At 38.7% G+C, this 27,010-nt stretch overlaps 1 protein-coding gene across 2 annotated transcripts in view; it reads left to right on the top strand.

The window, feature by feature from the left end:
* Positions 1-11,061: 11,061 nt before the first annotated feature.
* COL25A1 (collagen type XXV alpha 1 chain) overlaps positions 11,062-27,010 on the top strand; it is a 496,532-nt gene continuing 480,583 nt past the window's right edge. Inside the window, exons 1-3 of one of the 2 annotated variants that reach the window (XM_023219885.3) lie at positions 11,062-11,550; positions 11,644-11,996; positions 13,046-13,115. In XM_023219885.3, the coding sequence (XP_023075653.1) occupies positions 11,700-11,996; positions 13,046-13,115 (367 nt within the window). In that variant the 5' untranslated portion in view covers positions 11,062-11,550; positions 11,644-11,699. Of the gene's footprint in view, positions 11,997-13,045; positions 13,116-27,010 lie in introns of both variants that reach the window. The other variant, XM_023219886.3, reaches the window with a different exon arrangement.

The following is a 27,010-nucleotide window of genomic DNA, read 5'->3' as shown; positions in this document are numbered from 1 at the left end:
AAATGAGATAGGAAGGACTCAAAGCCTTGGCCCAGCACCTGAATGGGCTGTGGGGGATTGGAGCTGATCTAGGAGCCTTCAGGTAGCACCAAGGTGTGCCTTGGGTAGATACCTTCAGTTGTCCCAGGACCTTTTTCCAATCCCGTGTGATGGCTAGACTTCCATGAAAGGAAAGTGGAGTGGAACAAGGCCAACATTCCCAACACTCGAGGATGAAGGGGGACTGACAATGTCCTGAGCAAGCCTGTCCTCTGCGTCTTGTAGATTGGCAGTTGCTCTATTCACCCTTAACTGTCTGACAGAGACTTGGTGTTTTATCTGTTTTCAGAAAAAATGTGAGGATGAAAACCCTCAGCAATGAAAGTAAAGGGTCACAGGTCTGATCTTACTCACTCTTCTTAAGACCTGGATGAGACTCCAGAAGGGTTGCAGCTTCTTTACTCCCATAGTTCGGTGAGCGAGAGGGAGCAACTCCCAGTGGCTTTCACTCCTGTAGTTCAGCAAGAGGGAGAGAGTGGTGCCAAGCAACTTCTTTACTCCCATAGTTCAGTGAGTGGGAGGGAGTGTTACTGCTCTTTCACTCCTGCAGTTTGGCGAGTACTGAGTTCTTGTCTCATGACCAAGAGGAAATGAGGTACATGGACATTGGAGAGTGAGTAAGGCAGAGTTGAATTTTACTGAGTGACAGAAAGAAAGCTCTCAGCAGCAAGAGGGGACCCAAAAGTAGACTGCCATCGGTGAAGCTGAGTCCAGGGTTTTTATGGGCTTAGAATGGGGGAACATGTGCTGATTGGTTTATGGGTGGGCTTGGAAAAGACACCATTCAATTGGTTAAAAGGCATCATTCAGAAAGAACCTATATATAGAGAGACTGGATAAGGCGGGGATGAAAGTTCTCACTCAGATCTGTGGATTCTATTCTGAATTAGTAGCTCAGTTTTCAGGCTTTAGACTGTCTTTGCCTTGAAGGTCGAGTTTCACCAAGGACCCATCCTGTCTGCCTAGAAATTTGTCTGTCTTCTGTGGCTATCACAGCCAAGGTTGTGAAGAAAAAGGAACATTAATACATTGTTGTTGGGAGCGTAAATTAGCTCAACCATTGTGGGAGACAGTGTGGTGATTCCTCAGACACCTAAAGACAGAAATACCATTTGACCCAGTAATCCCATTACTGGGTATATAGCTACAGAAATATAGATTGTTCTATTATAAAAAACATTCATGTGTATGTTAATTGCAGCACTATTCACAATAGCAAAGACATGGAATCAACCTAAATGCCTATCAGTGATAGACTGGATAAAGAAAACATGATACAAATACACCATGGAATACTATTCAGCCATAAAAAAAAAGTGAGATCATGTCCTTTGCAGGGACATGGATGGAGTTGGATGTCTAACCTTAGTAAATTAATATGGGAACAAAAAATCAAATGCTGCCTGTTCTCACTCATAACTGGGAGCTAAGTCATGAGAGTATAGGACACATAGTGGGGAACAACACACATTGAGGCCTACTAGAGGGTGGAGGGTGGGATGAAGGAGAGGATTTGGAAAAATACTAATGGATATTAGGCTTAATACCTGGGTGATGAAATAATCTTTACAGCAAATTCCTGTAAGTTTACCTATGTAACAAACCTGCACATGTACCCCTGAACTTAAAAGTTAAAAATGTTTATTGGCTGTTTTTTGTTTTTCATTTGTAAAAGTGCTTATTTAAGCTTCTGCTAATTTTTTTTATTAGGTTGGTGCTTTTTTGCACTGATTTGCAAGAATTCTTATATATTCTAGATAATAGTCTTTTTTCATTTCTATATTTTGCAAATATATTTTCTCATTCTGTGTCTTGTATTTCAATCATTTTAATTTTTTTAATAAACAGAAGATCTTGATTTAACATATTGCAATTTATCAATCATTTCCTCTGTGGCTAGCTCTTTATGTGTATTATTTAGAAAACCCTGCCTCAATCCAAGGTCATGATTACGTTCTCCTTTATTATCTTTTAAATGCTTTATGCAAGGGATCTTCAAAAAGTTCATGGAAAAATGGAATTAAAATGTAAAAATAAAAAAATATAAACTTTATTTCTCAAAGTAAGCTCCATCAAGTTCTAGACACTTTTGTCATCAATCATCCAGACCTTTATTTAGTGCATTCCTAAAGAACTGAAGGTCTTGGGAATTTAACAATGTTAATGCAGTCTTTTTTAACATTATTACCTAAAGAAAAATGAATGTCCCTTAAAGATTTTTTAAGATTAGGAAACAAAGAGAAGTCAGAAGGAGACAAATCAGGACTGTAGAAACTCTACCCAATTTCTGGGCATCTTTCTGCTAAAGCTTTGGCTAAGTTTCTCAAAACATTCTCATAATAAGTAGATATTATAATTCTTTGGTCCTCTAGAAAGTCAACAAGCAAAATGCCTTGAGCATCCCCAAAATTTGTTGCCATGACCTTTGTTTTTGACTGGGCTGCTTTTGCTTTGACTGGACCATGTCCACCTCTTGGTAGCCATTGCTTCGATTGTGCTTTGTCTTCAGGAGCATACTGGTAAAGCCATGTTTCATCTCCTGTTACGGTTCTTCAAATAAATGCTTTGGGATCTTGATCCCACTTGTTTAACATTTTCATTGAAAGCTTTACTATTGTTGGCAGTTAATCTGGGTGCAATGGTTTTGGCACTCACTGAGTGGAAAGTTTTCTCAACTTTAATTTTACAGTTAGATTGTGTAAGCCAAACCAATAGCAATGTCTGTGATGTTGGCTATTGTCTCTGTTCTTAATTGTTGGTCCTTTCCAATTAGGGGATGAACACAATTATTTTTTTTCTCATGTCAACAAAAAGAGTAAAACTCTGTAAAATATATGAAGAGTTTTATTCTGCACCAAGTATGAGTGACTAATAGCCTGGGGCACAGTCCCAAGGAGTCCTGGGAACATGCGCCTGAGATGGTCAGGCTACAGCTTAGATTTACACACTTTAGGGAGACATAAGACATCAATCAGTACATGTAAGATATACATTGGTTTGGTCTGAAAAGGTGAGACAACTCAAAGCAGGTGCTTCCAGGTCATAGGTGAATTCAACGATTTTCTGACTGCGAATTGGTTGAAAGAGTTAAATTACTGTCTAAAGACCTAGAATCAATAGCAAGGAATGTCTGGGCTAAGATAAGGGGTTGTGATGACCAAGGTTTCCATTATGCAGATGAAGTCTCCAGGCAGTAGGCTTTAGAGAGAACAGGTTGCAAATGTTTCTTTTCAGACTTAAAAAAGTGCCAGACTCCCAGTTGATTCTCTCCTGGATCAGGAAAAATGCCTGAAAAGGGAAGGGGATTCTCTACAAAATGTAGATTTTCCCCACAAGAGACAACTTTGCAGGGCTATTTCAAGATATGGCAAAGAAACATATTTTGGGGTAAAATACTTTGGTTTCTAACAGGCCTTGCTATGTCACGTTGGTATCTTCTTGCTATAAAAAGACTGTTCTATCAGTCTTACAGTCTCATTTTAATGTTAATGCTGGTCAGCTGTGCCTGAATTTTAATGGGAGAAAGGTATAATGAGGCATGTCCAACCACCCATTCCCATGATAGCCTGAACTACTGTTTCAGGTTTACCTTAGAATGCCCTTGCCTGAGAGGAGGGGTCCATGCAATTGGATGGGGACCTTAGAATTTTTGGTTTACACTCACAAATTGATGGATTTGTGAGTGTAAATTGTGATGATAAACTGGACCTTTATCTTCAAAATCATCTTGTCCCTTCTAAAAATGAGTTATCCATTTGCAAATTGGTGATTTCTTTGTGGACACTATCTCCTTAAGCTTTTTGTAAAACATCAGTGATTTCACCATTGTGCCCCCTAGCTTCACCATAAATTCCATAAATTTGGTATCTTTTCTTGCTTCAATTTTAGGAGAACTCCTGTTGTTCTGATGGGGACTTTTTTTCAAACTGATGTTTTATCCTTAATACCTCAAACCAGATCCTATTAAGATATGGTCTAACAAATTAGTATGAGTTTATTTTGGTGCAAAACATTTTGAAATCCATGCATAGTTTTTTCATAACATGCATCTTCCATGAACTTTTTGAAGATCCCTCATATTATCACCTTTTATATTTAGGTTTATAAACCATCTCCCTTTAATTTTTGTGAATTCTATGCAGAAAAATTTAATTTTTTCTGTCTGAATATATAGCAAAATTGATTGAAAAGTTCACCTTTTCCTTACCCCTTTGCAGTGTTATTTCATTCTCATTTTCAGTACCTATATATATGTGGGTCTTTATTCTGCTTCTTTGGTTTAATTTCTGTCCCTGAAGCAATGCTAAACTGGCTTAATTACTATATCTTTATAATATATTTTACTATCTGATAGAACCACATTCTCTTTTCTGTTCTTCTTTATAAAATGTATCTTAGTTAATCATCATCTCTAAGTGAAATGAAATTGTTCTCTGTTTTTGAATACACAAAATAAAAATTTGTTTATAAGTGTTCATAGCAGTTTTATTTATACAGCAAAAAAATGGACACAATTTAAATATCCACCAACTGAACAGATGAACAAGTCATGGTATATTCTAACAGTGGAATATTACATCATAATAAAAATGAACAAAATATAACACTATAGACAAATCTAAAAAACATGTTGAGCAAAAGATGCCAGGCACATAAGAATATCTATGACTGGGCAGAGTGGCTCATATCTGTAATGCCAAAAATTTGAGAAGCTGAGGTGGGAGGATCACTTGAGCCCAGGAGTTTAATACCAGCCTGGGCAACATAGTGAGACCCCATCTCTAAAAAAAGCAAAATTAGCTGGGCATGGTGGCATCTGCCTGTAGTTCTAACTACTACTCAGGAGGCTGAGGTGGGAGGATCACATGAGCCCAGGAGTTTAAGACTACGGTGAGCTGTGATCATGCCACTGCACTCCAGCCTGGGAGACAGAGTGAGACCCTGTGTCAAATAAAACAAAAAACTCCCAAAAAACCCACCAAAAACAAATATCAAGAATATATACTATATGCTTCTATTTATATGAAGCTCTAAAACAGGCAAAACTAATCTAAAATGATATCAAATACATTAATGGTTGCCTGTTGTAGGGACTTTTCCAAATTATCCAGTAGCTGAAATGTTGCCCTGACGCTATTTTATACTTGTAAACTGAAATAGGACTAAAATCACGATTAGGATATATCGTTGCCTCATAGCATAATCGTATGGATTGTTCTTGCTTTTCAGTGACTATGGGTCAATAAACACTTTTAAAGTAATAATAATAATAGCATCAACAAGAGGTAAATGTATATTGCACTTAATATCTACCAGGCATTGTAATGCCTTCACAAACCATTCCAGCAAAAGATCCTAATAGTTAAGTATTATCATTCTTCTTTTATAGATGGCCCAGAAAAATGAGGCACAGAAAAGTGAAGTAATTTACCCAATGTCCCACAGCTATTAAATGGCAGAGCTGGATAATGAATGCAGGCAGACTGGCCTTGGGTTCTGTGTTCTTAATCATGAGCTCACTCAATGATATGAACATGTTCAGTGTATGCAGGATTATAAGAAAAAGTTGATTTGGAAGTTCAATGAAAAGTTGCCTCTTGTTTGAGTTAGCAATATAATTGGTGACTTTTGGGGAAGAACCCATTAAGTGGGGCTATTACCTTGTTATTTAAGATTTGAGGAAAAAAATTACCTCCTTCCAAATAAAACAAAACAAGAACAAACAGCAAACATAAAACTGACTGCACAGAGGATTGATATTTTGGAGGGCTTGTATTATCCAGATTATTGCATTCATACAGTTGTAAGCCCCTTGCTTAACCAGGCTTGTATAAATGGGATGAGTTCCTTGATCTGTTTGAAAAAGAATTTTTCAGCCTGCCACTAAGAGCCAAATCCTTCTTTTCTGCTCTTCTGCTCCTAAAGATATTTATAATTTGTTTATGATTTATTAAAATTTGCCTGGCTGTGTGAGAACTGCATCTTTTAAGTTTTGGCTCACTTAACTCTTTGCTGCCTACTCCATTCCCTTTAGGAAACTCTGTCTTCTTAAAAGATGTTTCCATGAGCTCACATTCTCGTCTGAAGAATATAAAATAACATGCTTAATACTATACACAATGTATTCTCCCATTTTCTTTATTAAGGTACTTAGTGGATGCAACGGGTGGTTGTGGTTATATAAAGACGGCCACAGGCTGGGCGTGGTGGCTCACGCCTGTAATCCCAGCACTTTGGGAGGCTGAGGCGGGCAGATCCCCTGAGGTCGGGAGTCTGAGACCAGCCTGACCCACATGGAGAAACCCCGTCTCTACTAAAAATACAAAATTAGCCGGGTGTGGTAGTGCATGCCTGTAATCCCAGCTACTCGGGAGGCTAAGGCAGGAGAATTGCTTGAACCCGGGGGGCAGAGCTTGCAGTGAGCCGAGATGGTGCCATTGCACTCCAGCCTGGGCAACAAGAGTGAAATTCAGCATCCAAAAAAAAAAAAAAAGCCACAAATCTCTTCATACATTCACTTCTGCTTGATAGCTTTATTGGTGAACTTTGGTGAAAATTGTAGTTATAAAAACCTTAGCCTCAAAAACTAATGATGCTAAAATATATTTTCTAATGAAACTAAATTTTTTTTTGCAATGTAGTTAATATCTAAAAAGAGCATACCATGATTATCTCAGCTATTTACTTTGGGCAGATAATCTTTCTAAATACACATAAACCGTCAGAAATTTTAGTATATGTTAGTGCCTCACTTCTATGCTTTATCTCCTTTAAAGATTAGCCTCCTAGAGGTACATAGGAGTGGATTACGTCTTTTTCTTTTTAAAAAACACTTTTACCCACTTAAAAAGCTCCTTTCTTCTGTCTCAGTTTTCCCCTTTATCTTTTCTTGCTCTTTCTCCAGGTGCTTTCTTTCTTACTTTAACTTCCTGATATGCCTCTCTGTCATTAATCTTTATTTCATTTTTTTCTGTCATGGAGATTGGTAACAATAGTACTAGCAGTGGGCCGGGTGTGGTGGCTCATGCCTGTAATCCCAGCACTTTCAGAAGCCAAGGCAGGAGAATCACTTGAGCCCAGGAGTTTGAGGCCAGCCTGGACAACACAGAGAGACCCCATGTCTACAAAAAATAAAAAATTAGCCTGGTGATTACCTGTGGTCCCAGCTGCTCAGGAGGCTGAGGTGGGAGGATCATTTGAGCCCAGGTGGTCTGGGCTCAGGAGGCTGGAGTGAGCCATGATCATGCCATTGGACTCCAGCCTGGGCAACAGAGTGAGATGCACTCTCAAAAACAAAGCAGAAAACAGTAGCAATGCTGAGTCCCGGGTCAGGATTCTGGCTAGGCTAGCATTAGTAGGGAGGAGAGATGAAAGCGACTATACAGCTTGGATGATTTATTGTTTTTGAGTTTCATTAATGGGAGGCATCAAGGAAACAACTTATTTTATTTAGTTTAATATGTCTTCATAAAGGGCATCCTAATTTTACATGACATGAGAGAGGGCATATGTCTCTGATCCTTTCCCAGTGGGCATGTCAATGAAATAGAAATGTATAAACATTTGACAGACAGCGCTTTGTTACTACAGGGTCTGCTTGAGTTGCAGGGCATTATGGTGGTTCCAATACCACTTATAATGCTGTAGCAGATGAACATTGATTTCTTGTGATCGTGATGATATTGGTTTCTTTTGCTCTTGTAACAAATTATCACAAATTAGTGGTTTTAAACAACACAAACTTATTAATTATAGTTCTGATAGCCAGAGGTCTTAAAATCAAGGTGTTAGCAAGGCTGTGTTCTTTCTGTAGGATCTAGGGGAGAACTTGTTCCTTATCTTTTGCAGCTTCTGGAAGTTGCTTATATTCCTTGATTTGTGACCCCCTTCCATCTTCTACGCCAGTATTCACATCACTCTCACCTCTGCTTTTATTGTTACATTGCCTCTCACTCTGAGACTCTGCCTTCCCCGTAGAAGGACCCTTGTGCTACACTGGGCCCAACCACATAATTGAAGAAAATCTCCCCACCTCAAGATCTTTAACTGAATCATATCTGCCAATCTGTTTTTGCACGCAAGGTAGCACATTCACTGTTTTGGAGATTAGGACATGGACATGTTTGGGTGTCCTTCCCACTGCATACCTGTCCTATAGCCAGCTGTTTGCATTTTACTATTAATACTATTGATATTAGGCAAATTAGAGTCAGCTGGACTATAGCATTTTTAGTGCTATTTTTACTTTTTTGAAGCCTCCACATTGGAACCAAAATAACAACTGTGCTTTGATGAATCTACAGAACAACATGCGTTCAAACCCTCAGAGCTTTGTTGATCCACACGTTCTCCGTGCTTGATGCAGAGAATCTACCGGGTTTTGAAATCTTAGCGCTAATGGCTAGTATATTTCTGAGGTATTGTGCCCACCAAAGACATAAAGCAAATCTAATCCTCTGGATAAAGATCTCAAAGCCACAAAATTCCAACTCTATCTCTCTACTAAGATCTAATAGTGCTGAGAGTTTGCAAGAGTTGTTATGTACCTTTTCATGGCCAGTTTACACAAAGCATGCTATAAGAACATTGCATCATCCAAATTAAATGTGTAACCTACTGTAGGCATCAGTCAAGACAGAAAATGGCTTTTCTAATGAAATTTTAAGAGCGGTGTGTTGTCCAAAAGAAAAAGCTCTTTATTCTCATTGTTTCCACACTTCAGAGAAGTTGATGTGGAGAGTCTGAGAGGAAGAATGAGCAATGAGGCTGTTGAGATGGCAGACAAGGGGGTTTGTTGTGGGGGTTGAAAGATGTAAGATCTTTGTCTTAAGGACAACCGGAAGTATTGAAGGACTCTAAATAGATGAGCAGAGAAGGGCAAGGGAGAAGTCAGGGCCGGCTACTGGGTATTTTGGCTTGGGGAGACTGGATGGATGGCAACTCCATTGGCTGAGATGGGAAACAGAAAGCAGAGTAGAGTTTGGAGGTAAGCTGCAGGTTAAATTGGAAATGAGAGTGAGACATCCAAATGGAGATGGCAAAGAGGCAACTGGCTACATGGATCCGAGGTTCAGGAGAGAGGTTTGGGCTTTCAATATGAATTTATGACTCATCAGTGTAATGATGGCCATTGGGAACTCTACTGGAGAGAGTATACAGAGAAGAGAAGATGGAATAGACAGAGGCCCAGGGAGCACCAACTTTCAGAGAAATGACAGGAAAAGCCTGCAAAGGAGACTAAGGAATAATTAATGGTTATGGAAACAGTTGGTACATTAAAACATTTGTACCCATTATTTGGGTCATTATTGGAAACATGTTTAATCACAATTAAATGTGACTTGAAATTTATCTCTTTAAAATTTACTTAAAAATTTTATTTATATTTAAAAGTGGAACAGTAATTCCTCACGTCGCAGCGTTATGAGGTTCAAAAAAGTATTTGAAAATATTTTGGAAAGTATTATACCAGTGGTTCTCAAACTTTGGTAGTATATATCAAAATCATTTGGAGGGCTTGTTAAAACAGATTGCTGTTTTTTTTTTTTTTCAGTGGTGGTGGTAGCTAGCGTTTCTGATTCAGATCTGTGGTAGGAACCTAGAATTTAAATGTTGGCTAAGTTCTCAGGTGATGCTGATGTTATTGGTCTAGGACCATCCTTTGAGAACCACTGTGTAATATAAATGAATTATGGTTTTCACTTCATAGCAAAATTCATTGTTTTCCTCCAATGTTAGTCTCTTTCTTCCTCTAATGCTGTTATTTCCTTACCTTGCTTCATACCTAGCAATATCCGTTTACACGTGTGAAAGACCAACCAAGTGTAAGTATTTTGTTGATTACAGCCAACAACGTTACAACAAGCAACGACTTCAGGTTAGCTTGATTAAGGAGAATAGGAAAAAAATATATGTATATATATTTTTATAGGGAGATAAGAAGGAACTCTTTGGAATAAGAGGTGGGATTTCTGTTTTCCCCAAAGTCAATTAGATGTCAAATGCTACTTGTTACCAACTTTCCAAAATCCCATTAGAGACCCTGTAATTTGTTCCAGCGGGAACAGCATGAGGAGAGTCAGGTAAGAGGAAAAACTGACTTCATTCTTCATTCCTTTCCTAAATCCTGAGAAATGCGTATACTTCAACACTCCCTTTTACAATCCCGCAAACCAGGGAATCAGGAAAACACATTAGCATCCTAGTACAGACTAGGAATACAGAGCTGGGAGGAGACTCAGTGCCGTCAAGACAAGGAAACTGGGGGAGGGGAGAGAAAACTTCCCCTCGTTGGAGAATCTGCGGGCGGCATTGGGAAGAGAAGGGAAGTGGGGAAATGTACCTCAGACGTCCGCCAGACACTTTGCCTCCGGGCATGTGGGAAAGTGAGGGAGGAGGGAAAAACGCTGCACCAGAGCGAGACAGCAAGAGCTCCTGCGGCTGCTTTTGAGTGAAGATCGGGAGAGATAAAGCGTTCTGCTTCACATCTTCCTCCCGGAGGCCATTTCTCCATTTTTAAGTGGGATGAAGAGGGGGCGCTGGACTGAGTCAGTATAAGCCAAAGTTGCCGCCTCTTGCGCAGCCGACCCCGCTTCGGCCCCTGGCCCTGGCCAGAGAGGTGGCCTTTGGGGACGCTGAAGTTACTCTGCGCAGGGGGAGGGGTTGCCAGGCTCCTCTCCAATCACGGTGGCCGCTCCAGCTATTTGCATGCATTATGCTAATAACGGACCTCCTGCCCCGCTCCCACCCAAGCTTCCCGCCCCCTGGGGGGTTCCCTGGGCCGGCCCGCGGGCTGGGCCAAGGTGAATACATTATGATAATAAGGCGGGCTCCTGCTTTGGCTTTGGAAGGGGGGCGCGCAGCAGCGGGAGCAGCGGGAGCCGCGGGCCGGACGGCGGGCGCCGGGAGGGGGTCGGGGGAGGAACGTCGTGCTCGGAGCGCGCGCGCATTCACACTCACACACACACACACTCACACGAGCATCCCGAAGGGTATTTAAGGATCGCGCACGCGGGGTTGCGGAGATCCTTCGGGCAGCCGCGACTTCGGCTTCGCGACTAGCATTGGCTCCTTGGGTTTATTTCGTTTTCCTCTCTTCTTCCCCTTAGCCGCCCCTTTCGCGCTGCGCTCTAGCGTGCTCTCCCAGCCTTTTTGCCTTGAACTGAATGCAGGTGGGAAACAGGTCGGCGTGCTGAAAGACACCGAGTAGGTAGAAAGAAGGCAAACTCACAGAGGCGCAACAGGTTCGGTCCTCTGTGGCCAGGGCGAGCCGCGGCCCCGCGCCGCGCCTCGGCCGCCGTCCCTCGGACCCTGAGCGACCGCTGTCGGGGACCTCGGAAGAGGTGTCTGTCCTCTGGGAGTCGGAAGAGCTGTCTGGGTGGGCTTCGTCTTGCTTTTTACCCCACCGCCACCCGGTCCCCGGTCAGAGGGTGCTTTTCACTTCCAGCTGGGAGGAGAGAAGAAAGCGGGGATAGTGCACGCCTGCGGGTCTGGACGCTGAGCAAGGCAGGGGTCCATCTCCGCTCGCGGGCTTGACTCCACCAGCTAGTTGTGCAACCACAGGGACTGAACTTTGGAGGAATCGACCTTTTTCTTTCCTTTTAGGATTATTTAAGGTGTAGAGGGTGGGAAGCGAAGCCGAGACGGCCGACCCCGCCACGATGCTGCTGAAGAAGCATGCAGGAAAAGGAGGGGCCCGGGAGCCCGGATCCGAGGACTCGAGCCCTGCCGAGCAGCATTGTGCCCGGACCATGTCCCCGTGCGCCTTCCTGGCGGCCCTTCTGTCAGTGGTGGCCGTGGTGTCTTGCCTGTACCTGGGTGTGAAAACCAACGACCTCCAGGCAAGGATCGCCGCTCTCGAATCCGCCAAAGGGGCCCCTTCTATTCATCTGCTGCCTGATACCCTGGATCAGCTCAAGGCTGTGGTGCAAGAGAAAGTGGAGCGACTTCTGGCTCAGGTGTGAGAGGCTGGGGTATTTTGCATCTTGTACAAGCGTGACTCTGTGTGCAAGACTAGCCGCTACCCTTACTGTACGCAAACTTGGTGTGGCTGTGTGTGTGTGCGCGCGCGTGCATGTGTTGGGCAAGGATCTATGCTCACTGTACCATATATTTCTATGTGCACATCCCTTGATATCCCTATGCCTATCTCTAATCTTCCCTCACTCTCTCTTAATGTTTGCATGTTAAACATATAGGAAGTTCTAAAAGGGGGAAAGGGCATTTTACCTCTTTTTAGTTATCCTAAGTCACATGTGAGTCTTTCCCAATTGTGGAGAGAATATTTCTTGGAGAAATAGCATCTGTTAAATCTTTTACATGTTATAAGATGGTTACGGTCATAGATGTTATTAATATACAAAAAAGGTAATCACTCTTTAAAACAATCTCATGTACAATTTAAAGTCAATAATTTCACACGTTCAATCTTTTCATATTAAAACTTTAAACGTTTTTTTAAAAGTAGCTTTATTTTTGGTAAAGGTTGCAGTGCCAGAGTATTTATGAATGCAGAGCCCTTGGAGTTGAGAGTTGAAAGGAATCTATGTTATGTTTAAGGGCAACTTTAGACTAGAGTAAGGGGGTTTTCTGGAACCTTACCCTAGCGGGGAGCCTATTTGGCAGTTGTTGCAGCCCAGAATGATAAAGCAGTTGACCTTCATGTATAAAATATTGGCTGTTATTGGTAAGCCACAGCTTACCTAGTACTGCAACATTTTAGTGCTAGGTTTTTACATTGACTGCATATGAGGGAGAGAGTGGTGGTAGGGAAGAATGGAGAAAGATGTTACACAAGTCCAGCAATCTTGATACCCTATCAGTGGTCATTTTCTTTTTTTAGGGCTTAGGCATGGTTACTTTCTTGACTAGAGTACAAGTACTTATGTAAATGTTAGTTATGCAGGTTATGAAATGCCGATAAATCAGGCATATGGCCAGAGTCCCTAAAGACTCCATCTCTCTACAGTGCTACTGATGATTGTTAATAACTCTTCTTTTCCTACAGAAATCCTATGAACATATGGCTAAAATAAGAATCGCAAGAGAAGCACCTTCAGAATGTAACTGCCCAGCAGGTAAAATGGAACTTCTTTAACAAGGTTTCCTCCAGAGCAGAGCATTTTAAGACAAAGGTCCTGTGTCTGTCAAGTCTACCTGTAATAATAGTAAAGAAAGAATGCAGACTGCAACTTGCTTTAATAAAATCAACATGTCTCATTCAAAAGGATGGAATATAAAGCCCCAAATATTATTTTAAGCAGCATACCAAGGCCTGTTGTGGTAAAGCAAAGGATATAGAGATAATCATCAAAGAAAATATAGGCAAGGTGATATACAAAAACAAACATCTTAGATTCACAAATTGAAAAATATTCTTCAATTAAATTGTCTTAATGTCCACAGTGAAAAGGACTGTAGAACTGTTAGATTCTGAATTCCTGGCTCGCTCATATTGCATTAGTGCAGATCTTTTTTTTTTTTTTTTTTTTTTGGTTTATTCCCTTTGGCCTACGATTATGTTAGTAAACCACCTTCACTTCCTTTCCTGCTGTTTCTATTCTATTAAAAAGATTCCATCTCCTATTCTATAGCTAGAGATGATGACTGAAAGAAAATCAGTTCTTTATCTTGAGCTTCCCATTACAAACTCTTGCATTCTCAATGACTTTTGAAGAAGAGGCTCTTATACTTTTACCTTTTTTTTCTGTGTAGTAGAAGGACAGGGAAGAAGGACATCATGAATAAGACCCCCTGGCTAATCATTAAGTCTTCCTTCATGTACCTTTGAGGGCTTGGTAGTTTTCTCAGACCTGACAATTTAGAAGCCCTTGGAATATGGCCATTGGAAACATCTAGTGGATTCAACTGATGTAAGTCATGGAAAACTCCCATGAGTTGAGATGTTTATTTCATATAAACATTGTTAACACATTTATGAATATGATAGTTTCTTTTATCATCACTCATGGAAAGTGAGTCTCTTAAAATTTCTTTAGTATTAAGGAACATGATACTTAGGTACTTATATATGAAAAGGCAAGTTCTTGTAGTTTTTCATGTTCTGAAACCTTTTCCCCCTCATGGTAACCTGTTTTGGCACGGCTAATCAAGGCACCACATTTAGAAATTTTAAATGTCAACTCCAGGTTGTACATTATACAAATTTTATTATTTATATTCTGTTAAATTTTTGAACATAAGAGAGTTATATTTTTTAAATGAAGCCCTTTTGAGTGAGAAGACATATACGTTAGGTACCAGAAAAACAAAGAGTTAACCTTTGACAGTGCAGGTCTCATTCTTAGTTGTTTTAAGTTGGAAAATATCTCAGAAGTCAAATATTCAAGGAAGGCACTTTTCTAGTGCGGGAATTAACTCACAACCACCTCATCAGCCTGTAGGGATTATTTAAATTCCCAGGACAGTTGGTACAGAACTTCACTGATCATACCACTTAGAGTCTAGCATTTTTTTTGTATACAGTATTCTTACTAGCTCTGTGAACAATAGCTAGTGCTTAATTAATATGATTCTTAATGAACTTAGTAAAAATAGAAAAATGACAACCACAGCATTGAGTTCTATTTTTTGAGAAGATATAATTGTTTCAGGATGTTTAATGTAGGCTAGCTACTGGAGTCTAACTTGTAATCTAAAAGAAATCTATTACATTTAAAATTTACTGTATATTATCTTGGATTATTTTGGACCATTTTTCATCTTAGCATGTTAATGTAATAATAAATGGAGATTTCCTAGGCTTTTTTGTTGGCTCCCACTAATAGCTGCTTTACCTCTTGCCACCACTAGAGCTCCACATTACATCAGTTTTTACCTGGCAACTTTCGAGGTAAACATTTGAAGGTGTGCATTCTAATATGCAGAATCAAGTAGGTTTCTTGCTGACAAACTGCTGTGATGGAAACACTACCTTTGGCTTGAGGAATAATCAGACATCATCAAAATAAGGACATTATGTTGAAAATAATATCCTGGGGAAAACTCGTTATTTCGAATTATGGTCTGTGAAGAATTGTTTTAGGGAATGAATGGGCTGACCAAGAGGATTAGAAAAGAGATTCAGCACTTCCACCTGGTTTGGCTCTAACCCTGGTTTGCAGTGACTAACAGATGTCACCTAGACATCTGTTTGTAGGGCAGAGTGAGACAAGTCTGTGACCTCAGCTCAGTTCCTGTGGACAGATGCCTACCCCTTGAAGTTGACACTCTTGTTGACAGTTTCAGTCACAGAGCCAAGGACTGATAGCAAAGAAGCAATGCTATGTTGTTTGTGTTCACTCTAATTGCTCTTGATAGAACTCAATCCCAGTGAGTTTTATTCAGGTAGGCTCTAAGGTAATCATAGAATTTATGGTTATATTTTTATGCACAAGAAGGAAACTCTGTGAGGGAGAGATGAAAAAGACAGTTTTTGAAAAATGGCTTCTAATGGCAGAGGATGTACTCTCTAATTTAATTTTCACAAGGATCCTGAGTTAAGTGTTAGTAATCTCATTTGACAGATGAGGAAACTGAGATTCAGAGAAGATGATTAATTTAACATAGTAAAGGCAAGGTCAGGATTCATGCCCACATCTGATAGAACCAAAAGCTAGTCTACCAAGGAATAGAGAATAAGTACAGGTTTTGAACCTGGATAATTCTGGATTGGAATCCTGGATCTGGCACTAAATAACTGTGTGACATTGGTCAAACTAGTGAACTTCCCCATGTTCTAATTTCCTCATCTGCAAAAAAAAAAAAAAAAAAGATGAAAAGACTAATAATACCTTCCTTAGGGTAATAGTTTACCTAAATAATCTGGCATATTAGTGGCTATCCATTAGACAATAGCAATTACTATTCTTTTAGTATATTATATGCTACTTAACTCTACTGTGATCTACAGAGACATATGAAATAGGTGGGAAAACTGAAACCTGGAGATGTTGTATAATTTGCTAAAAACCCAGTGGCTAATTAATGGCACGTTTGGACTAGAACACTATATTTAATTAAATAAATATATCTGTAGATTATTCATGCAGATAATCATACTAGTCAGTATTTCTTGGTGCTATATAAATATTGGTTCTTTTTTGATATTTATATAAGTCTCCTAAATTATTCTTACAAAAATTGCAGGGAAAACTTTTGACCTTTTAGGTAAACCATGGTTGAAGTGGATAGGACCTGGGCTTAAAAGACCATGGGGATATTAAAGAATATCTTTACAGTTTTAATACCAGATGTTTACAAAAAGAAGTAGCTTAATTATGTGACTCCTTTTCATTTTTTAACAGCCTATTGCAGTAAAATTTATAATATTTACCTATTTTAAGATTTTAAAAACAGATTTATAGAGTTGGGCAGCCATCACCACAATCCAGTTTTAGATCATCTTGTCACCCTGGGAAACTTGCATTTATTTCTTTCATGCACTCAGAAAAGCTCTATTTTAAAAAATATTTGGTTTAAAGAAACCCAAAATAATAATTAAAAAAATAATAATTTTTAAATTTCCATACAAATTGAAGCTGTATTTAGCAGAGTATTTGTTTTAGCAGTAGCCGAACCAGAGAAATTCAGCTGGAATCTTTGGCTTGGCCTCTGTAAAATTCAACTCTAATTGGAGAGAATAAGTTGGCTCTTTGCTATGGCTGTAGAATTTAGTTTTGGGTTCTGTTCTTGGAATCTTACATAAAGTATGCATAAACCAGGCATATCTATGAGAAGGTTTTTATGTTCCAGCTGATGAAGAACACTGGGAGCCAGGCAGCCAACCAAAAGATGTGTAGATCACAAAGCTTTCCGTATCTTACTCATCAGTAGTGTTGCCTGCCCAGGATGTTAGGTATAAGAACCTCTGTGTTGTAATGGAGGAAGAATGAGGATGCGGAATAAAGAATCCAAAGTTCTAATCCTGGCTTTGTCATTAACTTGTTATGCAATTTTGGGAAGTCATTTCCAAGAACACCTCTTACAGTTTCTATTTTCATATCTCCAAAATAGGAGTGCTGCACAAGAATGATTTTGAAGGGCATTTGTCAATTCTTCAGGTTAAATGAAAAGGCTGCTGTATGCCAAATACTGTATTAGACATTGGGAAAATGTTGGTGTACAAGGCAGACTTGGTATCTTCCCTCATGAAGCTTACATTTTGATGAGGATGACAGAGAATTCTTTAAAAATGCCATGAATATACAGGTATGACAAGTGCAACCAAGAAAAAATATAGTGGGCTTTGGGGCAGATGACTAAAATCTCTTCCATTTTTGTAAACCCAAAGATTTTATTTTTCTTTTCTCTGGGGAAAATAGAGAAAAAAACATAATTCTCTTCTAGAAGTTCACAATAGGAGAAAATCTGGTTTCTGATGAAAATAAAAGCTCTAGCAATGGATAAAAAGCTGATTTGCCTTTTAGCTCTCCAAGAATTTATGAACAGATAGAGGTATACTGATACCTGGTATACTTACCCCATGTGAAACAAAAAAGTCACTTTTAATATATAAAGGATTGTTGTAGACAGGAGCATGATGGCTTATTCTTCTACTTTTCTCCTGAAAATAGGGAGAGTTAGGTTGAATAAGAAGAGAAACTTCTTATCTGGCTTACTGAACAGTATCACTGGACCTGACTCCTATACATTCGTGATAATCATTCCATGTAACACAGCTAGGCATTTGCTTAGAGAATTTAACTAGAGATAAAAAACATATAGTAGATAACTTCTGAGGTCTCTCTGTACACTCCAAGTCCATAAAAATGATGGTGTACAAAATAAGAATATATGTAGGCAAGCAATTCACATAGGCAAGCAAGATTCATAAATGCAAACAATATTGCCCCTGGTGACTGACCTCGTTGTCTGTGTTCTCAGTTTTGGGTGGAAATAAATGTTAACTGTAGCTTGATGGTTGTGTACTCTTTCCCATTGTATAAGAAGAACCTTTAAATTACCTTTCTAACATAAATTTACTTTCTCACATAAAACTTGTGTTTCTTGGCTGGGCACAGTGGCTCAAGCCTGTAATCCCAGCACTTTGGGAGGCCGAGACGGGCGGATCACGAGGTCAGGAGATCGAGACCATCCTGGCTAATAAGGTGAAACCCCGTCTCTACTAAAAAATACAAAAAACTAGCCGGGTGAGGTGGCGGGCATCTGTAGTCCCAGCTACTCGGGAGGCTGAGGCAGGAGAATGGCATAAACCCTGGAGGCAGAACTTGTAGTGAGCCGAGATCCGGCCACTGCACTCCAGCCTGGGCGACAGAGTGAGACTCCGTCTCAAAAAACAAAACAAAACAAAAAAAACTCGTGTTTCTTACTATACATGGTTTTTCACTTAGGGTGTATGTTTTTATCCTAACACGCTGCACAGTAAATGGAAAGAGTGCATCAAGTAAGGGGATAATAATAGATTTTCAATTATGTAAGGTAAAGAATAGTCAGAAACAGTTTGCAGAAAGAAATCAAATTAAAATGCTATAAATTTTATTTAAATGAGAATAGCAGGCATTCCTCTCTTCTTATAAGGCCAAACAATACAATGTGACATCGGAGTGCCTTCAGGCAGGCATCCATGTTAAATTGTTTCAGTCCTAATGAGTACAACAGTTTGGATGTAACACTTTTAGTTGGTCCAGGAGTGACAGCTGGTAAAAATGCCCAGTCACCTAAAGGGTGAATGACAAATTGTCTCTTGAAGCAATGTTCTTGTTTCTTGGCTTCTCTTGTCTACAAGTTATTAAGAAGCTAATTCTTAAACTACTCTTTTCTCTTTCTTGCCTTAATAATTCCATTTTTTTCATTAGCTGGGAATTATTTAAGAAAAGGGTACAAATTCTGCATAGAGTTTCATTCATTCCAGCTCATTCAAATTATATGTAGACATAAGAAGCCTTTCAGGGCCATAATATCCTACCATGCTTCTGATTGCTTTGTAATTGTACAAAATCAACTACGTGATGTTAATGAAAATAGTATCTGAATGTCAGGCTTAGGTCTAGGGATGAGAAGGCGCATCCTCTTAACAACAGGATTAGGTAAATGGAGAGCTGATGAGGAAATACGTCAGAATCAGGACTGCTTTGCAGCCCAGGGGGGCATTTCCTGTTGCCGAGAACCTCACAAGACATTTATCCAAATAATATCAATCTATGTTATCTCTAGTGGAAACCGTCCAAAACCTATCATGAAAAAGGTTTTTATTTCATACTATCACTTTATAAACAATTACTTGGTGGTTTGAAGGAAGCTGAGAATGTGAAAACAATGTATGAGTCAATCTGGGCTGCGGCCATAGCCTAGTATGTGATGGTTAAATATAGATGCATCCCCAGCCTCCCTGGTTTGCCAATATGGGTGAAGTTCCATGTGATGGTTTAACACACCATGATATTTAACACTTTTTGCCTGGTTTGTTTTAAAAAATTACTGTGGTATGCCCGCATACTCAATTCTTAGACATGGATAGTTACTGCTTCATTTGGGATTTATTCAGAAATCTTGCAATTAAGAAATATTATTTTAAAATGGACTGTTTTAAATAAGTATAGAAGAGTGAGAAGCAGAAGTAGGTGGAAATCACCTACAAATTAAAATTGAGCACTTTTCATTGCCATCATGTATTCCTCCAAATGACTATTCTGTGAGTCATTTAAAAGAAAGGAGCCCTTGAGGAAATGACACCAGATGGCAGGCACCTCCCCTTTGTGACCACTAGGAGGAGGAACTGAGCTGAATAGCGGGACTTCCTCTCTTCTGCCTCCTCCTTCCCGGTTAAACCTCTAGCTGACTTCTATCTTTTAACTTCTGTTTGCAATGAAAAGGATTCATGGAGGAAGCAAGGAATTTCTTCCACCTATATTTGAAAACTCTAGTGTCCTATCAGCTTTAAGATATTTAGAATAATCTAGTAAATTTCACATTTATATTAGTCAAAACGTTCATTTAGTAGATAAACTCACAGATATGAAGTTTAAGCTACTATCCCAGTAGATAGAATAAATGAACTAAATGTAATTGAACTTACCTGTTGAGGATTTTGTACTTACATTTTGGAATTTCTCAAAATCCAGAATCATTTGGAATCACTGTCATGCTTTTGACATAATTTCATCTGGAGTCTTCATTTCAACTTTAAGTTGCCACATAATATGAGAGTTGAAACACATTTTTTATTTTTCTTCATATTGTATTCTTTAGTCTTATTGCTAAATTCATCTTTTTGCTATAAAGGCATGTTTAGTAGACATAGACCTTATTTGTCATGAATGCCAAGACTATGTCTGTTCATTTGGATGTTAATTATTTAGATTTTAGGAACTATACTTTCCTGGATTTTTATTCTTGTATTTGAAATGTGGTCAGCACATTTTAAAACACAATTTTCGCATTTAAGCTAAGTGGCTGAGTAAATCCTATGAATTGTAGCCAGCTCTAGTTTGTACATTATGGTAGTATTGAGAGTAAGAATGTATCTAACTAAAAGTAGCTGGTCAGGGAAGGGGTAAAGTATATTTTTTTCCCTTTTTACGAAAGAGTTCACATGTAAGGAGAGTAAAAGAGGGAAGGAAAAAGCCTCCTATATTTCCTAATCTCTCAGAGTCGTATTTCTCTATCATCATACTTAGAAAGCTTGATATTTTAGAGTTCTTATTGTTATATAATTCTGGACAATAGTTAGGGAGTTAGAGGAATTCTCCATTATAGCTTTGTATTATACCTCCATTTTTGATCTTTAAGATGCTACAGTGAAATATGTCAGGAAAATTGATCCATTTCTTGCTCAGTCTTAGGTCAATGCTGGGAGCTGTCAAAGGTAAGTTGTTTGTATTACCCTTCCAGGAATTATGAAACCCCAATGTGTCGTCTCAGAGACTCCAGATTCCAGCCAGCATTTTAAGATAATATATGATATGATCATAAGATGAAAGTGATTTCCACAAACCACTCAAAAACCAATGCTTTTACTTTAAAGTCATGCCAGAAATGCTGGCCAGTTCTAGGACTCCTAAGTGAACTTTGGAACACTAAAAATCATTTTTTACTGAAAGAATTAGGGCACAAGGTCAGAGCAGATGATGTTCAAATGGAAAAATGCTTCTTAAATAACTGCTTTTCTCAGGATGGTTATCAACTTGATTGGGAATCAAGTGGGTTAAGTGGGTCAAGGATCAAGTGACTTTTGTGGGCAGATCCTGACACATGCTAACTGGTAGGTGGTCTCATGGTATAACTGTTCTACTACCAATGTCATTTATGGGCTCACTGCATCCCCTAAACTTCCCTCCAAACCCCTGTAGATACACTGACAGTCTCTTCCCAGATAAGCGATCTCATGGTACAGCTGTATTCCACCACCAATCTCACTCGTGAGCTCCTTGGCAGGGGCTCTGGTTTGTATCTGTATATCTCTAGGACTCATTATAAAGCTCTCTATAGAAGGTTCTCTATAAAATGGCAAGATGTTTATAACAAAGATCTGAAAATGTGGGTTGAGGCTTTTAATGTGGTACATCACTTTCCATGCATTACTATTCTCATCCCCATGCCTTTTAAACCTTTTCTCTGAGAACTTTGTGAGCCATAACATATTAAACCTAATACAAATCTTGGAGATTAAGTAGTACAGGGATTTTATAACGTTTATTTAAAAGGCTGAACCTTTTTAAAAAATGAAATTATATGAGAAACCCCAGCATATGAAATTGCACACAATGTTAGCTACACCGATTGACCTCAGAGACTAGAGTGGGCAGAAGCCAATAGCCTCCATGCTCTTTCTTTCTGCTGCCCACCTCTCTCCCCGATGCTGGCCCCTGAGGCATCTCCAAAGAACCTTAGAACTCCGTAGGACACTATTAGAAAATTATTGAAATTGCAAGCCCCAGAGGACTTACACTTGTCAACACAGAAGTGATCTTTGAAATACTATACTAGAAACATGACTAGAAATGATAGTAGTAAAATTATTTATTCAAATTAAAGTCTGAAAATGACTATTGTTGTAATATCATCTCTTTAATGGGTTGGAGTATTCTAGCAAGGAAGCTGATGTAATAATAGTATCACATGAAAGCTGGGTAAATGCACTGTGTAACTGAGCATGGTACTGTTCATTAGAAAATCTACATCTCGGCAGGGCGCGGTGGCTCAAGCCTGTAATCCCAGCACTTTGGGAGGCCGAGACGGGCGGATCACGAGGTCTGGAGATCGAGACCATCCTGGCTAACACGGTGAAACCCCGTCTCTACTAAAAATACAAAAACTAGCCGGGGGAGGTGGCGGGCGTCTGTAGTCCCAGCTACTCGGGAGTCTGAGGCAGGAGAATGGCGTAAACCCAGGAGGCGGAGCTTGCAGTGAGCTGAGATCCGGCCACTGCACTCCAGTCCCGGCGACAGAGCAAGACTCCATCTCAAAAAAAAAAAAAAAAAAAAAAGAAAATCTACATCTCACCTCATCCTTTTTCTTACAATCTCTTATTTTTTAAGACTTCAAATCACAATATTGTCCTTGTTCTTCTAATGACAATTTTCTGTTTTTTCAAATTTCTTCCCTTATGTTTTTACTTATATTTTAATTCTAGATATTCATACAGAGCTTTATTACCAAGTTACAGCAATTCATTCTTTTAAAATGTATTTACTTAAAGCAGTTGATTTTTTGACGAATAGTTAATATTTACTCCATGAGGTAGTATATGAAAAATAACTCTCCCCTAAATTATATTATTTATAGAAAATATGTGTTATAAGACTTCTAAGATCTTCTAAAGATATTTCTAAGATCTCTGAGACTTTCTTACTTGATTTGATTTTTGGTTGTGTATGAAAATGATGATGTTTGCATATTGAAATTTAAGTTGATGGCACAATGAGAATACATGAATTGCACATAAATAGTAATAGGAAAAATCTCTAGGAATTAACAGGATTTTAGCCAATAGTGAGTGAGATATACAATACATTTCACTTAGAAAGTATAAATCTGGCTACAATCATACTATAATAAGTACTGCAAAAGAAAAGTTGAAAGACAATACTCTCCCTCACATTGAAATGAATGCCCACTGTCATCAGCAGCACTATTTACTGTATGAGTAGCTAGCTGTGGACAGTTGTTTGGCTAAGTGAAGCACCTTCGTCACTTGTCTGGTAGGACACAGAATGACACAGCAGTTATACAAGTTGTCAAACTTTGGTGAGCAATTTATTTTCTTTTTAATACACAGTCTCAAACTGTGGACTTCAAGGAAGACTGGAAGAGAAAATGACTTCTTTTTTAACTGGTTACTTTGTCTTCTGCAAAAAGACTATCAGTAAAGCAACAAAGATAGGAAAGTTGAACAAGTAATAAAGGCTGGAAAGACCATATAGGCCAAGCTTGTCCAACCCACGTCCCTGCAGGCTGTATGTGGCCCAGGATGGCTTTGAATGTAGTGCAACACAATTTGTAAACTTTCTTAAGACATGAGTTTTTTTTGCAATTTTTTTTTCTCATTGACTATCATTAATGTTAATGTGTGGTCCAAGACAATTCTTCCAATGTGACCCAGGGAAGCCAAAAGATTGGATGCCCCTGATACATGCCAACCAAAGCTATTATAAACTACAAAAAAAAAAAAAAAAGATTTAACTAAACTGTATTCCTTAAATTTCCTTCCCAACCCCTATAGATATACTGACAGTTTCCCAGGATTTTAAGCAGCAAGTCTGACAAGTTTGACTTAGTACTACCATACATGTTAAGCATCTGGAAGTTTTTAATTTGAAAAACCCCAAACCTCTAGCATTGAGAAATTACATCCGTAAAGAGACCAGGACTTTTATGTTCTTGCATATAATTTCCTCTGTACAAAATTGTTTAATGCTCCAAGTTTTAGCTATTTCTGAGGATACTTTCCTGAATATTGGGTTGGTTCTGCAACCAAGTTCTGTATGAGGAGTGCTGTATATTGGTGGTAAAATTTATGTTACCATTTTTGGTATATTTAAAAAAGGTTCATTTATTTTTATAACAAAAAATGCCTTGAATGGAGAAGTCTCAGGTATACGTTCTGTATTCTGTGGGTGAGTGCATGACACATTAGAGTCAGAATGTCTTTTATTCTTTTAAGCTTTCATCTTTTTGAGCAGAAAACCCTTGCTTCCATCATCAATCCTCAAGAAGAAATCTCAGACAGAGGAATTTTATAATCAGTAACATGTATCCCCTGTATATATGTATCATACATCATTTTTTTCTCATCATTTTCAAGTTATTACATCTGTACTTTTGTTTATCTGTAATCATATACTGCTAGCATTTTAAGCATTCACACTGTTTCACATTTATAGGATGTGATGAGATTAATAATGTTCATTGGATTCCTAAAACACCAAGAGTAAATACAGCAAACAGGCCCTCAATCAACAAGCATTGCTCTAATGTGATCCGTGGTTGGCAAGCAGAGTGGACAGGAATGTCTTTGGGTGGTAGCCATATAGCTTTGAAACTACAAAAACAGAGGAGGTTCTATGTCCCTAAATAAGAACCCCATTCTACTCAGGGGGATCCCCTATCTTCCCTCCCCTTCTCTAGCATGGATAGAACCCCTATTTTGCCTCCATTCTGTTGATGACACTTTACCTGGATTACTGTCAGCTTCTGATTTGGAGCTTCATCACCCTTGGGTGCTAAAACCTCTAGACCTTTCCTGGGTGATAGCTATATTCGTGATTCAATTTAGCAGCATAACTGAGAAAACATCAATGGCAAATATCAGTATTTCTCCCACATTTCAAAAAGTAGCTGATTGTTTTCTCAAAAATTACTATTAAAGTATAAATTTCAAGAAATAAAATTATGAGTTTCATACAGATTTAAAATTAACAAGTGTTAAAGATTTTACTTAAATCATTTAAATCATTAAAAAGGAACTAGTAAGGTATTATAACCACTTCAAAGGAGAGTTTAAAGACATATATATTTTTAGTTCAGGAATGTTGAAATTGATGTACAAAGGGAGGCAAAATGGACTTTTTCACAGTGGGAAGTCGGTTATACTCAGATAGAGTTTGTATGTCTATAGACAAAAGTGATTTTGTTTTTCTATTGTCTCCAACTTACACAGTTATAAAATAGCTCTCAAAGAATCAGAATCAGATACATAGGAAAGATGTGCTGTAGACTATGCATAGTTTTCCATAGGAGCACAGATTTTTTCCCTATATGACTGAAGCAACTACATAGGAAACAGTTCTTTAGGTAAGCAAAAAATTTTGTGTATATATGTGTGTGTGTGTGTGTGTGTGTGTGTGTGTGTGTAATTTAGTATTCCTGGTAGTAATGATTATTTATTATTCTGTTTCCTTTCATATTCCTAACCTATGGATTTGGGGGACTAAATGTTTTCATTTCTGTTAAAATTGATTATTTAAAGGACAGTTCCTCTGAGTTTGGGCTTTATATACTTTATCTGCTAGGCTCATGGGTGTGGTGCTAATTGTTATGCTATTGCATTACTGGTATGATTTACATCAGTGTAAAGTGGAAAATTGTAACACTGACAATTTGTTTGAGTTGGACACCACTTTGGAAGACTCTGCTTCCTATATTTAGGTACCAATGAATAGTTCCACTAATGTTGAAGAAGGAGTTGCTGACCTCGTCTTGTGTTTTGGGAAATTATGTACAGGCAATTATGTTAGCCTTTCTCCCTTTTCTGTACTTTCAGGGAACCACCCTATTAATATTAGTGCCTATTATAAATATTTAATATAAGAAACCTGAAAAGTAAGATATGCAAAGGGGTTAAAGATCGTCTTTCATCATAACGGATTTTGCAGGGAACCACATTGTGATTAGAAAAGAAAATGTTTGTGAGTAAATCAATTCCATGCTCCTGTCTTATATTTTTCGCTGTGTGTATTTAGCAACAGAGCAAACAGAGCATGTTATACTAACTCCATTACTGTATTTAAAATTTTGAGCTCATAAATGATATTTGTTTCATAATCTACAAAAATATCTAGCCTTTTTCTCTAGCAAGGGGTGTAGAGGAGGAAATCCTTAGTTATTCCTGAGCCTGAATAAGGCTGAGGAAGGGGAAGGACTGAAGGACTTTTTTGAATGGAGAAACCATTCATCTGTAGACTGCATTTGCTTGATATGAGCATATGGTTGCCTCTGGGATTTTATACTGCTATTTTGGCCCTCCTGGCTTTGACTTCAGATATCTCATCTCCTAGTTTGTTTTTTTCTTGGATACTTCCAGCCAGTTCCCATCTTACTCATGCATGTGCTGTTGATTCAGACAACGTTGTTTTTAATCCATGCTTTGAAAAATTTGTTTGTCTATTCTTGGCCCATATGTCTCCCATTGGCCTGCCTTGTTTGATCTTGCTTTACCTCTTCTACCCACATGCAACATTCACTTTATCAGCTCCTCAAACAGCTTGGCCTTCAGCTTCCTAGGTATGTGGATGCTCTCCTCTGCTCTTGCCTGTCTCAGTTGCTGCCACCTCAGCAACTTGGATTTTGGCAGAAGAATGGCTGAAGCTAGACGATGGCCTTGCCTATACATTCTAGGAAGAAAGTATGTCAGAATGGGGGCTATGGGTGAGGGGATCCATTGAAACTACATGTGGATTGGTGGGTTTTGTAGGGAAATATTTATCTTCATTTAAAAGCAAGTTACATTCTGGTTGTCTCATATTACTAGGTAGAGGAGGGATTAATTATAAATATTAAACATTTTAGATATTAGTATTTAAAAATGATATATTGTGGATGATAACTGACCTCTGATATTACCTAATGCCAGTAGACTCAGGCAAAGGTGAAAGATCATGTGTATAGCAGTCTTTAAAAATTTTTTTAATTAACTAATAAAATGTTTATTGTGACTTACCATGGGCGAGACCCTGTGCCAAATGCCTGACTGTTTAGGGAAATAAGTAGGCTGCTAAACCCTTGTGAAGAACTA

This window comes from Piliocolobus tephrosceles, chromosome 3, assembly GCF_002776525.5.
Source record: "Piliocolobus tephrosceles isolate RC106 chromosome 3, ASM277652v3, whole genome shotgun sequence".
In the NCBI taxonomy this organism is placed as follows: domain Eukaryota; kingdom Metazoa; phylum Chordata; class Mammalia; order Primates; family Cercopithecidae; genus Piliocolobus; species Piliocolobus tephrosceles.
Note: the sequence above shows the minus strand (reverse complement) of the source record. Positions and strands in the feature narration are given on the sequence as shown.